Raw genomic sequence first — 17,340 nt, 5'->3', positions numbered from 1 at the left:
ACTCCCTTGTAGTTCCAATGCCAACATGTTAATGCATCTACTACAGTGGATTTGGGAATGCAGCCATTTAGCAGCAAATATCTCCTTTCATATTATTTTACTTAGGGTAGTAATAACATTTTGCTTACCTTAAATACTAATTGGAAGGTGTTGCTCTTCCTAATACTACCACTAAACAAATTAGAAACTTTGCGGCAGAGAGCTCATCTGGGGATAAATATTGAGTTTACTCAATTTCCAATAGTTGAAATTTGGTTGACTCCTCATTAAAACTAGCCATGGCTGCTTGAGGGGGTCAGGTCAAAGACCCATTCATTCAATGGCTAGACCATCTGATGGTTGACATTGATGATAATACCTTTGGTTAAATTAATAACACCACTGTGCTTCTCATTCGTGCATTTAGCAAACTTCTTGAGTGCCTACAACGTGCTAGGAGTAAGAGTTCAGAGGACAGGGCAAGAGACAGCTAAGCAGGTTAGGATTTTTTACTTTACCCAGTGACCCAACTCTAGCAGGCACTGCTCTGCTAGAGAGTGACCTCGGTAGGCAGTAAACTGTTTCTCTGAAGTGATGGATAACTTGAAGATTTTAGAAGAAAGACATCTACTGGTTTTTTAAAAATGCATCTGTAAAAAGGCAGTCTTCCTTGCAGAGTCACTTCACATGCCCAGACCATCAGCATCTGGCCCCTCTAAGAGCTCCCAGAAGCCTTATTTGCAGCCTCAGAGTATCTCTCACTATTAAAACTGTGATTCTCAGCCTTGGCTGCATGTGTTAGAGTCACCAGGCTTTAAAAAACCTGGTATCAATGCTTCATAATAGACCAATTAAAAAAGAAAAATTTGGGGAAAGGGACTCAGGCATCAGTTTTTGTTTTTGTTCTTGTTTTTTAAGCTCTGTAGATTATTCCAGTGTGTACCAAGATTAAGAAGGGACTTTGATTAGAAGCTGCCAAAATACAGGTGTGAGGGTGGTGGAGAGGGTAGGTAGGAGAAATGGACTCAATGCTAGTACAATTGATAATTTGATTAATTTTGTTATAGAATAGCAGTGTGACAAAACCACCCAATGTTCACTTTGCCTTTCCTTCCCTTGTTATATTGGTAGCTTCTTTCTGGTTTAATTTTAAATGAATACATGTAAACTCCTTAACATGTAGTAGATATATGTTATTTTTCCTCACTTTATTTTTTGACTGGAGTGGTCTGCCTCCGTCAATAGTGAATGTTCTTATCACTGCCTTAGCAACCTCACTGGGTAGGAATTATCCTCATTCTAGAAATAAGGAAGTTAAGGACTCAGAGGGGTTAAGTAGTTTCTTCAAAGTCACACAGCTGGTAAACAGCAGAGCCAGGATTAGAACTTCTGTGTGTTTATCTCCAAAGCCTGTATTCTTTTCATCATAAACAGCTTCTTTGAGCAGATTTTTTAACGTTCGGCCTATTTGAATCCTGCTCAGTGACAACAGAACTGCAACACATTTCATAAGAGGGCACTGTGCATGCAATAGACACATGATAAATGTCAAATTAGGAAAAAAACAAATGCTTAAAAATGCAGTGGTTTCACGTGCAACTTTTAAAAAACAGAGCCTTGAGTAAAACACAATCTATATGAGTAGTGTGAGAAAAAAAAAAAATGAACTGAATTAGTTTTAGCTCTCTCCTAACCCCCTTTTTTAAAAACAGAAAAAAAACATAATTTGATAAAAGGGTATAAGCTAGCAATGATTATCCCCTCAAAATGATTGTGGTCCCCAAAATACAATCCCAAGTTTTCATGGTTATTAGGTATTGTATTTAGCCTTCTCTCTCTCTCTCTCTTTTTGTATACTTATAAAGACCCACGTTGGCCACTCTGGTTGGCCTATTCTAAATATGTGTATTCATAACCACTTGGACCTAAGGTGCTCCTTAAAAGAAAAAAAAAAAAAATCCCTTTTTTTTTTTTTTTTTGCTATGAAATTGATCCAAAAATGGTAATTAATAAGAAGTATTTGGACCTTTACTGGGATCTTCCAGGAAACCTCAGTTGGTTTGGTTTGACTTTTAGTAGACTAAATCTTTTTAATGTCCATTTTTGTCACCACCTGTATAGTGTTTCTCGCCTTTTCAAACTGAGAAACTTTCCCTTAGTTGAAAAATGGAGACCTTTAGGATTGGCTTTACTTGTCTGTGCATTCCATTGATTCCCATTTGAGAGTCTGGACACATCAGTGAGCCAGGGGCGAGAGGGCTCAGATGATGGATAAAAGCAACAACAGACTCATTTGGAAGCAACTCTTACTCCAAAATTATTCTGTTTTTTATCTTTGTTTATGCTTTTCTTTCTTTTCCACATGTTCTCATGGGCTTGGATGTCCTCAAGTGTAAATCTTTGTGGTCATATTTCCCTGTATTCCTTAGCTAGGTCTTCAGACCCCTTTTAGAAAATTGGATTCAGTTTATTTGAATAAGCTCCTCTAAAATTAATGTACTTATGCATATACACACATATATTACATGTACACACACACATACTCACGATTCTCCACCGTTTTAGAATCTGAAATAATTGTACTTGGTAAAGGCTGTAAATTTGTCAGGGTAATGTGTACAGAACACTGACAGATTCTTGGTTGATGCTTTTCGCTTTCCAATTTTACGGGTAAGGAAACTGAAGCTGAAAAAGTCGTGCCCATGAAGCCCACACAGCAGCTCAGCAGAGACTTGCACCCACAGTTTCCGAAGCTGAATGTTGCCTTGCTGCTGGGCGCTCTGGCTCAGGCAGGGACATGTATGATGGAACACTTTGGGTATGTGTGTTTTTTAAACAGCACAGCTTGCTGAGTTCTAACTGATGTTTAAACTTGCAACTGTAATAGACAGGAGATGAAAAAAGGCCACGTGTATATTTCTAGAATTAATGTCGACTTTTTTTTTCTATTGAGAGAATGTGCTGGCGTTAATGACAAGACCATATGCCAGAATGAAAGTGGATGTCTGTCATCAGTGGTGTAGAGCTAACGTATGCCTTTTTCCCTTTCCCTTTCATTAGGGCAGAGCTTGGGATATGGCTTTGTGAACTACATTGACCCTAAGGATGCAGAGAAAGCTATCAACACCCTGAATGGATTGAGACTTCAAACCAAAACAATAAAAGTAAGTGTATGGTTTTTTTTTTTTTAAATCTACTTGCAGAACAGAGGTTAAAAGAATTAAGGTCTACTTGTAGTTCTTTCCTTTATTCATTTTGTGCCCATATGGACACTTCTCTGGGGGGCATAGCAGAATTTTTTTGTTTGTTGCATGATGAGGGAGACTTTATTCATGAGTACTACATGTAATTATTTATGTGTTAACAAAGGGACAGAGCAGCAACTTTCTCAGATAAGTACTTTATGAAACTTACTGAATTAAATTTCCTTCTTTGATAGAGAATTACTTGCCTATAACTTGAAGAAACCTTATACCATTTCTTCTAGCACAGGGGTTGGCATTCTTGTTCTGTGAAGGGCCAGGTAGTAAATATGTTAGGCTTCGCCGGCCGTGCAGTCTCTGTCACAACTTCTCAATTTTGCCCTCATACTTTGAAAGAAGATAGAGCCTCCACATGAATGAATAGATGTGGCTGTGATCCTATAAAACTATATTTATCAGCACTGAAACTTGAATTTCATGTAATTTTCATGTGTCACAAAATAGTCTTTTAATTTTGTCCCAATCATTAAAAAATGTAAAAATCATTCTTAGCTCTTGGGTCATAGAAAAACATGTCCTTGAGCTGTAGCTTGACTCTGTTCTGGCAGATTCAGTTTACTTTGAGGAGACTGACTAGAAGAGTGTACATGCCACACAGGTTATTTTTTCTGTTACAGTTTTCTTTTCAAGACAAATGGTAAATAATTTTATGGATGTTTTTCCTGCTTTTTTGAATTTTTGAAATTCTGATGTAAATTCTCTCTGGTTAAGAAGTTAATCCAGTTTGCTGTGTAGATTTCTTTTCCTTTAGAAGATGAAAGGGACGTTGCCTCTGGCAGACGCTTAGTACATATGCCATCAATTTTCCCTCTCCTGCCCAGTGCAGACATTGCCCATCATGGCAGTCTTTCTCACTGAGTCTGGATGAGGCTCCCAAGTATTTTTTCAAAATAGTGTTCCAGACAACCTCTGTCAATTGACTCAAGTTGGAACCTATTTTCCACCCTTGATTTAAGAACTCAGCTCAGACCATCGCCTGGAGTGGTAAGGGGAAGTTAGTCACAGCTGACTGTGGTATCCGTCTTGCTTAGAGACGTGTCTAGAAGATTTCTGCTCATTTTCTCAGGTATCTGGAAATGCATTGTCATCTTTGTGCTTAAAAGTTGCTTCTCTCAGAGTTGTCAGTTAAGGTAGTTCACTAGCCCTGGGTAGTTTTGACATCTTGTTCTTTATATTTTTTGGCCCAGAGGAAAAATGCCTCCCACCACTGTCTCATCTAAAGGAAACTGTATGCAGTGGCCCCCAAATATACTTGGATGTAAGATGTCCGAGATTCTACATGTTTCTTGGTCAAGAAAATGTCCTACGTATGAAACGTCTGATTATTAGATTTCTAATACATTCTAAGATTGCAAACACTTGTTTTATTTTGACCTTGGTTTTTCAATCTGGACGATTTTTTCTAATTGTCCACACTTTTTGCATGCTCTCTGTTTGTGTCACAGAGATTAACCTTTTAATAGTACTGTTAAGTGTAATGATCAAGTGTTCTTAAAAAGAAGACATCCAATGTCCAGTTACCTTCAGATTGTTTTGTGAATGCTGTATCCTACTGCAGATTTTTGTGAGGCTCCCAACTTAAATTGACTTCAGGATTGCTGCTAATTTATTGTAGTTTTGAGGTCCTGAGTTGTGGTTAAGAAGAAAATGGAATAGATGGTTGGATTGACATACCCTTTTCTCCATTCCAGAAGTAACCACCCTCATTTCATTCTCCTGAGTCAGTTCTTTTGCTCTAAATCAGTTCTTTTGCAGTAAGGTCCACGAAAAGGTAGAAATGCAGGGGAAACAGGTCTCCATAGAAGAAATACCCATGGCCTGTAGAGAGCCCATTGGTGACAGCTGCTTCCTCACTGTCCATCACCCGGCCTTCTCTTCAGGGCCCAGCTGCTCAGGCAGAATACGTGGAAGAAAGGACAGTAATGCCTCGTGGCTTTTACACCACATGTGGCATCTGGTACTTTTCTTCGGATTTTCTGAGATGGGGGTGGAGGTGGTGGGTAAGCAGCAGGCTACTTCTTTCCCCACCCCCATTCAGTTCCTGCAAAGAGATCAGATAACAGCTGGTGTCCTCAATGTGGCCCACATTTCTCTGAGGCAAAGCAGACCATTTTCCAAAACTACATAGCACCATTTTTGTCTATTTGTTCTTTCTATGTGTGTTTTTTTCCCCCTTATTTTCAGTTAGATGTGTCTTGTGTTCTTATACAACATCTGAGCCAAGTTTTTCCTAGTGTTCACTGCTCTAAGTACCCTTTGGAAGTTGTATTTAAGCCTTTCCGGTCCCTATTCTGTAAATTAGTCTCTTTTTCCTTTCTCTCCAGTCCATCCTGGTGGTGGCCGTCAAAAACACCACTTTCCTCATATTGCTTCTCACTCAAAATTCTCTCATATTCCCCTACTGTTTTACCATATCATTTTGCTTAACTTTGGAGTAACCAAGTGTTATAACTGTTCGCTGTGGTAGTCACACTGGCTTTTTGCTTGCAAGCAGATCTTTTTTTTTTTTTTTAAAAGAAATTCACGTTCTTTTATTTATTTATTTATGACTGTGTTGAGTCTTCGTTTCTGTGCGAGGGCTTTCTCTAGTTGCGGCAAGTGGGGACCACTCTTCATCGCGGTGCGCGGGCCTCTCACCATCGCGGCCTCTCTTGTTGCGGAGCACAGGCTCCAGATGCGCAGGCTCAGTAATTGTGGCTCACGGGCCCAGTTGCTCCGTGGCATGTGGGATCTTCCCAGACCAGGGCTCAAACCCGTGTCCCCTGCATTGGCAGGCAGATTCTCAACCACTGCGCCACCAGGGAAGCCCGCAAGCAGATCTTATTCCCAGCCTCTGCATATATGCTTGTACAGCTCCCACTTCCTGGCATACTCTTTCTCACTGTTTATTTTTTATTTATTTTTAAAAATAAATTTATTTATTTATTTATTTATTTTCGGCTGCGTTGGGTCTTCATTGCTGTGTGCGGGCTTTCGCTAGTTGTGGCGAGTGAGGGCTACTCTTTGTTGCTGGCGGGCTTCTCATTGCGGTGGCTTCTCTTGTTGCAGAGCACGGGCTCTAGGCACGTGGGCTTCAGTAGTTGTGGCGTGTGGGCTCAGTGGTTGTGGCTCGCGAGCTTAGTTGCTCCGCGGCATGTGAGATCTTCCCGGACCAGGGCTCAAACCTGTGTCCCCTGCATTGGCAGGCGGATTCTTAACCACTGCGCCACCAGGGAAGCCCCTCTCACTCAGTTTAACAGCAACCGTCTCATCTTTTGGAGCCTGTCTGAAGTTCTTTCTTCAGCTGCTGCCTTCCTGGGTTGTTCTAACTCATGTTGGGTTCCCCGCTTCTTTGAAATATGTTCTCTTTACCCATGAGGAATCACAGAAGTTTTGGGGTCGAAGGGACCCATATATGATTTAGACTTAAGCACTAACCTCTGCCTCCAGTAAAAGAGTTGAGACCTAGGTAGTGGTCATAGAGTTTAGCTTAGACCAGGCAGTTGAAGACAGAGCTGTGACTCAAATCCTTGTCTTTTGATATCTACACTAAAACTCTTGCCGTGACGCCATGCTTTCCGTTAGAAAGCTGCAGTAGATTAATTCATGTATATGTTATGTACAAGTATACAAGTGTTTGTGCACCCTTGAGTTCAGGTTTCTCTTATGTCTTCCAGGCCACCTAGCATTCTATGCATTTTATAGGTTGGAATATTAAAACAGTGAATCAAGTGCTGTGAAAGGTGGTTTATTTAGCAGTTTCTCCTGGGGCTTCCTAGTAGCATTAGCCCAGTAGGGTTTTGTGCAATAGATGGATGGTATGTTGAAGAAATGACAAATATTCAGTATTTCTGCAGTGAGTAAAGCAAAGTCCCTCAGGCACTGTGAAATTCTAAAGCAGTTATTCCCAAACTTGGTTGCATCAAAATCACAAGGAGAGTGAGTTAGAAGTACAGGTTCTGGGACCTACTTCAGACCTACTCAATCAGTGTCCAGAGGTGAGATGCAGGAATCTGTTTTTAATATGCTTTCTAGGTAATTTGTGACATTGAGTGTAAGACCTAGCACTTAGGAACTACCAAAATGTATGTTTTTTTGAATAGATGGGTTCTCTAAACACTTGGTATTTTTGCATGCAAAGCTTCATTTGTCTTCATCTTTTACCTTGATAATCTTCTTGTGGATAATTCACTTAACTGGAATATTAACCATGTTTTTTTTTGAGCGTGCTGAATGCTAGTTTAGTATTCGTAGTAAAAAGCAGTTCATGCAGTTTTCACTTTTTAAAAGGTGTGGCTTAGAAATTAGGAAAACTTAATATGTTCACCTTATGTTAGAGAGAGGTTTATTTATTATGAATAGCAGCATTCATAGGTTAAAGGTTCAAGATGACGATTCTCTAAAGGATCACTTTTTTTTCCTGGTTGCGTTAATGTCCCAGCAGCTTACATTGCTGGTGACATCACACCATCCTTGAACTGCACAGGAGGCAGTCATGATGTGTGTTAAGCCTGCCCGCGTTGTCCCTAATAATCAGCTGGTAAATAAAGTGGATATTACAAGATGTTTTTAACTTTTGATATTAGGGAGAGTAGTAAAAAGGGAGTATATGCACAATTCTTTCCACTCCTAAAGGAAAATGTATTTTTTTGCCTAGGTTAATGGCATCAGACTTAAATTCATAATTAGCAGAGTAAAATCATTCATTTCTGAAAATACTTAGACTTTCCCCCCACATCAAGTACTGTGAATAAGAGAATATCACATACACAGTAAAATGGATATCTTGACTCCCAGCATCTCTTCCAACTCCTCCCCCTTCTACAATGGGCCTAGGAAGCTTTATTCCACAAAGTGGGCTTGCTTCATCTGAAAGTAGTAGGAGCTATTATCTCACGGAGTAGAGAACTTTTCAGCATTATTGATAGGTACTACCCCTAGAAATCCATGTCTTCTCTCTCGCAACAGAAGAAACCCTGTCTACAAATGCTACCAGCATAGAAAAACTGCCTAAATTTGGTTTTGATTAAATCGATTTTTCTTAATCATTCAGATGTAAGTCAGATTAAATCTTACCTTGGCTTAAAAATTATTGACATACATTAATTTGGAATTTCTCATATTAAATTAATTAAACTGCCATTTCAGTCTGTATGGAAAAACTGTTATAAAAAATTGGAATATTAATTACAAATAGTAATGTCTATTCCTTAAAGTGTTCAGTTTATTAGAGAGCAATTAAGTAAAGCTTAATAAACCTTTATTCTAAGCTACTGTATTGCTTTTAATTTTTTGTTAAATTTATACCATTTCCTAACTAGCTTATCCTTTTCTCAATTAGTAAATGTCATGTTTGCAGACTCTTTTGCTGTTTAGCATGAACTATATCCTTAATCTAGGAGGAATATAGAACTACATTTCTGAAATCTTACCCTCCCTGGCATTGCTTAAGTGATTTAACTGGCTCTGTAATCTTGGACTCATCTTTTAACCATTTAAGTTTCTATTTATATCTGTAAAATCTTTAAAATTAATGAATTAACTTATCACTATGTTTATTACCTGACTCTTTTAACTTTCCATAATCTGCCAAATTGCACATTAAGAAAAGGTGTAACTGTTTTTAATGAGCTCATGGTTATCGTATAGAATGGTTTAGTTGAGAATGCATTTAGAATGAAATGCAGCACCCTGTCCTGAGGAGGTAACAATTTTAACCGTTTCCCTTTACCACTGTTGAATGTTTAGCCGCCACGGTAAAATTCATACTGGAAACACTTTTCTGGCTCAACCTTCTTTTTGGTTCAGGATTATCTGGGATGGGGTTGGTTTTTATTCATCATTGTAAGTTGTTCATTTATAAATGTTCTGAACATGAGGAAGTATCTTGTAGATACTGCTTAAATCCGCTCCCCACTGTGAAGAAAGAAAGCATGGAAGCAGGAATGGGAGAGAGAAGCTTGGCTACAGGCTTGCCTCTTGGTGGGTGCTCTGTTTAAAATATCTGCAGCACCATTCTGGGGTGTGGGTTTTATAATAGTAGGAAAGCTGAGAGTTCATACTTTTGTTGGAAGTTTGAAAGCGGGTGTTAGGGAAATCACATAGATTAGCTAGAGGAGAAAGCTGGGTGGGGGAGTGATGCAGAAATGAGCCTGAGAGCATTTAGGGATCCGAAGAGGTATGGTACATGTGGTTTTATACTGTATGTGAGGGAGAACCACCAAAGAGTTTTGAGCAGAGTAGTGATGGAATTGGACTTGAGTGTTTATTAGGAGGGGAAGATCTGCTTTGCATTTAACTCCACATCTCTCTGAGCATCTCAGGCCACCCTAGTGTTCTTGTGGCTTATGTAGTTGATATTTCCCTGGAAGGTACAAAGCGTAGATGCTTGTAGAAGAAGTGTGGGCTTCACACATTTATAAGGCATCTTCTATAAAGTACTCATCAGTTCAACACTTGAGTACAGATCATCATTTACCTTTTACCTTGACCAGATTTAGAAATTTTGAAAGTAATAGTCTGAAGGACAGGCCTCACATTAACTGGCAACTTTTGAGACGTTATCCTAAATTGTTATTTAGCTGGTCAGATCTCTGTGGAGACACAAAAAAGTTGAAAATGTGGAGGCAAAAATGGAAACTGAGTAAATGATTTCTTTGCCTTTTAAAAAGTACAGACTGAGTGCATGTTTTTCTAACTTCATTTTTAACCCATGGTCTGGAACTTTCTAGAGCCATGTGCCAAATTTTAAGTGTATTGCCATATCTGATTATCAGAAACTCTTCAGTGCATTTAAATAAAATTCTTGTATCTGTATTGAGTCCAGTTTACATAGTCCTTATATGAAATGAGGAATAACAGATTTTTTTGAGTAATGTGTTATTTGTATAATGCACATCATGTGTTTTGTGGAATGATTTATTTTCAGCTTTGATTTTTTTTTTTTTTTTTTAAACATAAAAAGCCCCAGAGGTTTTTACTTATCTCAGGGACCTAGCAGGGTCCAGAATTTGTTTGTCCTGACTTCAGGCCTGTTGTGTTACTTCTGCTCCTTACAAGCTTTGTCCATATTGGGAATTAGACATTTGAAAGTTCCCAGAGGGCAATAACTGGGCATTCTCTGAACAGCTTTTCTGTAGATGCTTTTCCACAGTTGTTGGAGCAGAGGCTGAGACGGTACAGAGGGAAGGGTGAGGAGGAGGGTTCCTGGGGGCAGTGTCCTAGCTTACTTCCTATCCATTCCTTCCTATACTGTATGTGAGGGAGAACCATGGAGGGTGAGCCATGGAGGGTGGTGATGGGAGAGTCTTAGCAGCTGAACTAACCCATCTTCCTCAGGAGGGATTTTATAGATCATTTTATTACCCAAGCATGGCCCTACGTTTCCTGCCTGTTTCATAAATGTACATCAACAAAGGCATTTCTGCAAGGCACTGTTAGCACTTGTCTGCTTAACTTTTCTACTGCTCTTTAAGGGGAGGGTAGGACTTGTTGTCGTTCACGTATAACTCAGGAGAAGTAGTCCTGGGTCAGTTTGGTGGCTTCAGTCTGTTCTTCCAGAGCTAGCTGGAGAGGTTAAGTTAGGTGTGCTACCTTCTGAAAAAGTCTCTTAATTCCTTGCTCTATCTGCTTTGTGTAGTATTTTCATAGGACTTTTATCCTTTTGCTTGTCTGGATTAGTGCCAAAACAATAGTCTCTTGTAGCCAAATACTCCCTTTGGCCAGTGAAAGGAAGCTCAGGTTAAGGAACTTGTTCAAAAACGATATAGCTAATAATAGTACTACTAGGACTGGAAATAGGCCACATTGGCTGATGCCGGCACCTTTTATGGTTTTCTTTCCATTTCACATTATTGATGTTCAAGCGTCCATACACTATAAACAAACCGAATATTCTTGAGGACCTTGATTTGGGGCTTTTAGCATCCTGAGATTTTCTGAACCAGGCCTCTGTTAGGTGCGAGGGAGTGGAGCTGTGCCTGGTGGTAGAAAAACTCTTTCAGGCTGAGCATGTGAGACAGCCAGACCTCCGGTTTGAGAAGAAAACTGGTATCTGGAGGTCCTATTTAGCAGATAGGTGAGTTAACATCGATTTAAGTATTTCAATGGTAATTGGACAATAAAAGAAGCATTATAGTAACTTTCTGAATCTCTGTTTTATAGGAGACCACTCATTTTTCAAGAATGTTTTTCTGGTAGGTTCCTTTGAGTCCTAGACGCTAGTTTAAAAATCACAGAAAAGTGCATTTGTCTCTCTTTAAATTTGTGTGGGCTCTTTACAAAAGCATGTGTGGTCCATTTTCTTTCACTCCCACTTCTGCCAGGTTTTCCTATAATTGCCTTTAGCATCAGTTCTCAGCCGTAAGTACTACATCAGAATTCCTGGTGGAGCTTTTGCTTCGGGAAGTTTCTTGGCATGCTGTTGATGAGCAAGCAAGAGAGGCGGCTATATTTTGAAAACAATACAGGAAATCAGTTACTTACCCCCGTCCCTCCCACCCCACCCCACCTTTGAAGAACTCCTTCGAATGCTGCATTAGGACATGGAGTCACAAGTCCTGGGTTCGTGTTCTGCTCTTGCTCTGTTGGCCTAATTCGCTCATTTATAAAATGGTAGAGATGGTCCCAAGTTACATCGTTCCGGTGAAACGTTTGGCTTGACATCTAGAGGTAGAAAATACTTGTATTGACCTGTTGTTTTCAGAGACAGACTATCAAGAATATTCCATTGTTTTTCAGTCTGCATTTTCTATATTAAAGTGGTATTTTAGAAGTCTAGTTGGGGAGGAATTAAAAAGCTACTTTTACTCTGAAGAAAGTAGTCACAATGTTTAATTCTTTGGTTCAGTTTTGTTGGATATTTTAAAAATGGCTCTAGTTACCTTGTGTTATAGAGAAGTAGATTTTGAAAAAAATTAAATCATGCCTAATAGGCTTTCTTTTGGGTCATTAGTACCAGGTTGCCTCCTCCCAGGGGAATGAGAAGTTTAATCCTTCCTGCATAGGTTCTGGGCTTGCTAATGAGTCTTGAAATGACCCACATGTGAGCCGAAGGAAGGGCAAGCAGAGTGCCTGCCTGGCCCTGGAAACTTATAATTCAGAAAATGCTTTAGTTTAGTTTCCACAAATTTTGTTAAATGACTCTTTAGAAATTTGACCACTTCTGCTTGCTTTACCCAAACGACCCTGTTCACCTTCCTGGAAAGATTCCAGAGTCATTGAGAGAGGCTCTGACCTCACAGAATCAAGCACAGCAGCCTTTTCCAGAGACTGGCTATACTGATGGGCTCCCCAACCCAGCTGAGCCACTTGCAGCAGGTCCAGTTCTTAGAAATACCTTTGGATGGGTTTTATGGGCTTTGTTTTACTTTTGCATTTTTGTATTTGTTGGTGATTTATAGTCACATATACTTTCAAGCTACCTGGGAGTTTGTCTTATTCAGAAACCAACACTGGTGGATGGTGAAGAGGAGGGCTTGACATCTGTAATTTTTATGAGCTCTCCAGGAAACCCAAACACGCCCCAGAGTTTGAGAATTTTACCTTTTTAAAATCCCTCAACATAAGAGACTGCTAAAACTTTAATGTTCATCAGAATCACTGGAGTGGTCTGGTTGATAAAATGCAGATTTCTGGACCCTAGTCAAGACTTACTGAATATGATTATCTACAGAGTGAGGCCAAGGAAATTGTAGTTTAACAAGCACCACAGCTGATTCTTAGCAGGTGGTGACCTGACCTGAGAAACATTGTTTAGTGGACCTTAATAGTTTACACTTGGATAGGTCTCTGGTGCTTGTTTCAAAACAAATCTATTGATACATGTAAGTAAGATTTTCATTTGTGGGTCCTCTCATAAGCTATCTGGAATGCTTGTGATTAACAGGTGTAATTTTAATGACCATCATGCCATACTTACCCTTTCTCTCACACACATTCATTCTCTCTGTCTCTCATACACACAGATGCGCGTGCTCATTTTCAGAGCATTTGAATGTCATTAAATACTTCTAGCATTACAAGTACATAAACATCATTTAATATTTGATTCTGAGAGTGGGGAATTTGCCGCATGGTTCTTCTGGGGCTCATTCATTTACAATGGGTATTTCATAGTATAGAGTTTAGGACTTGAATTTTATGATCCAAGATGGTTGTGAATCCTTAGATTATGGAGGTTGCTTTTACAATACAATAAAAGTTTGTCTCATTTTTATAAACTCCTAGCAACACTCCTGACCCACCCTCCCTAGTATCTGGATATTTGAACTTTCTAGTCAGGGTCTGAATAAATGGGAATTTGCTCTTACCATAAAGGACTCTTCCACATAGCATGTTGAAAATATTTAAAGAAAAAAAATTTACTGTGTGCTACCTTAATTTATAAACCTTTTGACCTATAAACTGTATTTTGTCCCAAAGCTGTGGGAAAGCAGTGCGTGCATACTGTTGCCCAAAGGCTTAGTATGTCTCTGTTCTGCTCAGATTTGCAAAAATGGGTTAATAAGTACTTGTCACCAACTTGCAGGATTTTCCTTAGTGTTCTTCTTCATTAACCAGTGTTCTTGGGGGAATTGTGAAATATGCATTGTCTGCAAACTACTCTGAAGCACAAAGTCAAATGAACTGTGAAGGTGAGGGCTAAAAACACCTCTCTCACCTTTGTACTTTGTTCTTTGAGTATTAAAGAACATTGATCTGCCAAGTGGCAAAGGGGATACTATTTGGCGGTTTAATTACAGCCAGTGAATGTTATTGATGCTATCAATCAGTGAGACCCAGGGAAAGGGCATGGTGCCAGACCATTCTGTGCTCCCAGCAGTGTAATTAAATACCGTAGAACTGGATTCTCAAGGTAAAGTGAGGTCATCTGAAGCAGGGGAACACTTTGTCTTGCAACAAAGGTAAAGGTGGTTATCTCCTCCTTGCTGCCCCTCTTTACATTTCTGGAGGAGTTCTATGAATGGCAATGATACAGTCTCTTCTTTGTGTACAGTTAAGGTTGTTGGTGTTTTCCTTAAAAACCCTCTCTCTTGTAAAATCTTCACAACTGTCATACAAAAGACTTTAGGAGTACAGTAATTACTTTCTGTTAAAGCTGTTTGGGGGAATATATAGCTCAGGTGTCTAATAGATATTTGGAGAATCAGAGATTGTCTTTGAATGAGACTATTAGCCCCGCAAATCAGCTCATTTAAAAAAGCTTTCCCCATGATTATTCTCTAATGTCTAATCATGTTGAGAGAAAAATATCTTGGTAGGTTTGAAGTTATAAAACATTCAGTAATATTTCAGGGGTTATTCCTTTTAAATTATCTATTGAACACATTTTTCATAGTTGTATAACTTAGGTCAGGTCTACAAAATATATGTAGGTAAAACTTTCTTTGGCTGTGGGGAAGGCTTTTAATAACATTCTTTTATCCTTTTATTGTATGTTTTATACACACACACACACACACACACACACACAGATGTATCTGTTACACAAATCTCCATCTAGGCCTATTTGAGAGGTAAGAAATGCCATAGCTAATCCAAAATGTTTTCTGTTACTGCCTCTTTTTTTTTTTTAATCGATGTATAGCTTATAATGATAAAGGCTTATTTACCAAAGACAGTATACCCTTGAAAGAGATTTTGGTTTCCTAATTTTTTTTTTTTTTTTTGAGAGTATAAGTGCATACACACACACACACCAGATCCCTGACAAATGGGTCAAAACAAGCCCTAAAACAATAAATCTTGGCTATTGTAGTATACTTGTAATACAGGTATGGGTTGCAGACTGTTTATATTTCTAACAGGTGTTTGAAGGGGGATTGTTGAAATAAACTATCTTCTCCTTTGTTTAAAAGAGGAGGATTGTTAGAAATTTTCCTTCAGAAGTTTGAGAAATAATTTTTTAACATACATTAAAGGTTTAGTAAAAGAGTCTCATCCTATTACAGCCTTATTACATTATATGGAACTATAACAAGACCAGTGGTCAGTCTCCAAGTTTGTAGGGAAGGTCATGTGCTTTAAAAGTTATTATGTTCATTATACATGTGCTTCCCCCCCCCTTCTTCCCCACCCCAAAGGCAAAGATATCAATCATAATATTAAAAAATAATTAATTGCAAATTGTTGTAAGACTGTACAATCATGGTTATACAATCTTGGATAGGGAATACCTGTGAGTAATTAATTAATTCTGGAGGCATTTTTGAGTGGTTAGTATGTACCAGTCAGCTTTGCTAAATGTTGGAACAGTGCTAAAATGTGACAAGATGTAGTCTTGTCCTTGATGTCATTGTGTAGCAGGGGAGACAGCACTTGCTTTATGTGACCATTATTTGGATGTATGGTAAGTGAATGCAGAGTGCAATGGAAAAGGATATGTCACTAGCTGTTGAGAGGCCTCTGTAATAGTTTCAGAGATGATAGGGTTTTACAGAATAGGATTTATCAGGGAGAGAAAGAAGAAAGATATTGCACATGAAGGAATGTCTCATCCAAAGACACAGAGGCCTTTATGTGACATGTACTTTTTTGGAGGACACTTGCATCTGAAAACTGTAAGTGTGCTTGTTCTATCAAGTAATAACCTTCTACAAAAATGATTGGTAGAAAAACTTGATCCATCCTAGCCCCATATTTTACATTTATCCTTTTTAAGTGGAGACCTAATTTATAGGGGGAACTATAGGAATGAATTTGGGGCAGATTAATTCATTTGTTCATAGACACATATCTGCCTTGTTTTGAAAAGATCCACTGTGACCTTTGAGACTCATTTAAGATATTTACAGATGATACCAAGAAGAAATTTCTCTGTGGAGTATTTAGTGTACACACAGAGATAGGATCATTATAATTTCATTACAGTATGTATAAGTAGGTCAGAGAAGACTTGGATATCTGAGGTAACATTGTAGTGAAGCAGTTTTTTTCTTCTAGTTGTAGAACAAAAGGAAACTTATTGTAGATGGTATTCAAATTAACTTTTTTTTAAATTGCCACACTGATTTTTGACTGTTCTCCTCACCTAGCTTATGATGGAAAAGCTATCTCAGTATTGTATATGTATATGACAAACACATATACATTTCTGTAACCTGCTACTCCCCTGCTTATAAAAGCTTCACCTTGACATTTAGGGCTCTACCATTACTATTCCAGTGTTGTCATTGTCCTATAGAAATTTTTATCCTGTCACTTCTGGGTTCTTTACCCTTGAAGATGCAAGTCTGATTCTTACCTCCTGCCTTACTTGGGTCATCCCTGCGTATACTGCCTTATACCACCATCATTACTTACCAAGTTTTATTTGGCCAACAAAGCACTTATTTTTCGCCGCACGTTACCTTTCTCTCCTATTCGGTGGTCTGCTCTCTGAGGGCAGGCATCTTCATCTTCAGAGCACCTCACAGAAAACTTATGCTTTTGTCTGTAATTTCTGAATGAGGAAGTTTCTATTTATTGTTCACAGGAAAGAGTGGGAGACCCGCTCTATATACTCAAAGATGGGAAAATTCACAATTTAAGTGAAATTAAAAGTGAAACTGTGGCTTCCTGTTAGGTGTTAGGATTCAATGAAGATACGGTCAAATGATGGGTGTATAAGGGACTTACCAGCTTTTTTTTTCTTTTCTACAATAAATGAAGATTTAGCTGTTATTTTTTTATGTGAGATTTTCTACGTAATGCACACGAGCCTGTGTCGTCTATCATCTGTGTCTCTTTCGTATATTCTTTCTCTCTCAAACCTTAGATGGAGTATGTGAAAGTCCTAGAATGTGTAACCTACCAAAATTGGCCTGTTGAGAACCTCTTTTTCCACACGTTACCAACCAGTTAAAAAAAAAACTAATTAGCTTTTATTCTTAAACAGCTCCAGTTTACTTATATCACATGTAGTGTGTAGTCCCTTCTTTAGGTTTAACTTTCTAACTCAGCTACTTAATCTGTTGACAGTGCCTTAGACATGCTAGATGCTCAAATACTACATAAATTATATTTTAAGTTTATTTTGGGGGGTAAAGTTGTGACAGGTATCCTGATAGTATGGTTTTTGTTGGAGATTGCGTCTGATCAAGTTTCAGAATCTTGAAAGAACCCTTAAGAGCTTTTACTG

The 17,340-nt window shown here is 38.7% G+C and overlaps 1 protein-coding gene across 6 annotated transcripts in view; it reads left to right on the top strand.

The window, feature by feature from the left end:
- The window catches only part of ELAVL2 (ELAV like RNA binding protein 2), a 71,423-nt gene that overhangs the window by 31,309 nt on the left and 22,774 nt on the right, over positions 1-17,340 (top strand). For all 6 annotated transcript variants that reach the window (XM_068552364.1, XM_068552363.1, XM_068552366.1 and 3 more), the window contains exon 3: positions 3,040-3,143. In XM_068552364.1, coding sequence (XP_068408465.1) covers positions 3,040-3,143 — 104 coding nt within the window. The remainder of the gene's footprint in view (positions 1-3,039; positions 3,144-17,340) is intronic.

The sequence above is a fragment of the Eschrichtius robustus genome, chromosome 10 (genome assembly GCF_028021215.1).
Source record: "Eschrichtius robustus isolate mEscRob2 chromosome 10, mEscRob2.pri, whole genome shotgun sequence".
NCBI classification, from domain to species: Eukaryota; Metazoa; Chordata; class Mammalia; order Artiodactyla; family Eschrichtiidae; genus Eschrichtius; species Eschrichtius robustus.
Note: the sequence above shows the minus strand (reverse complement) of the source record. Positions and strands in the feature narration are given on the sequence as shown.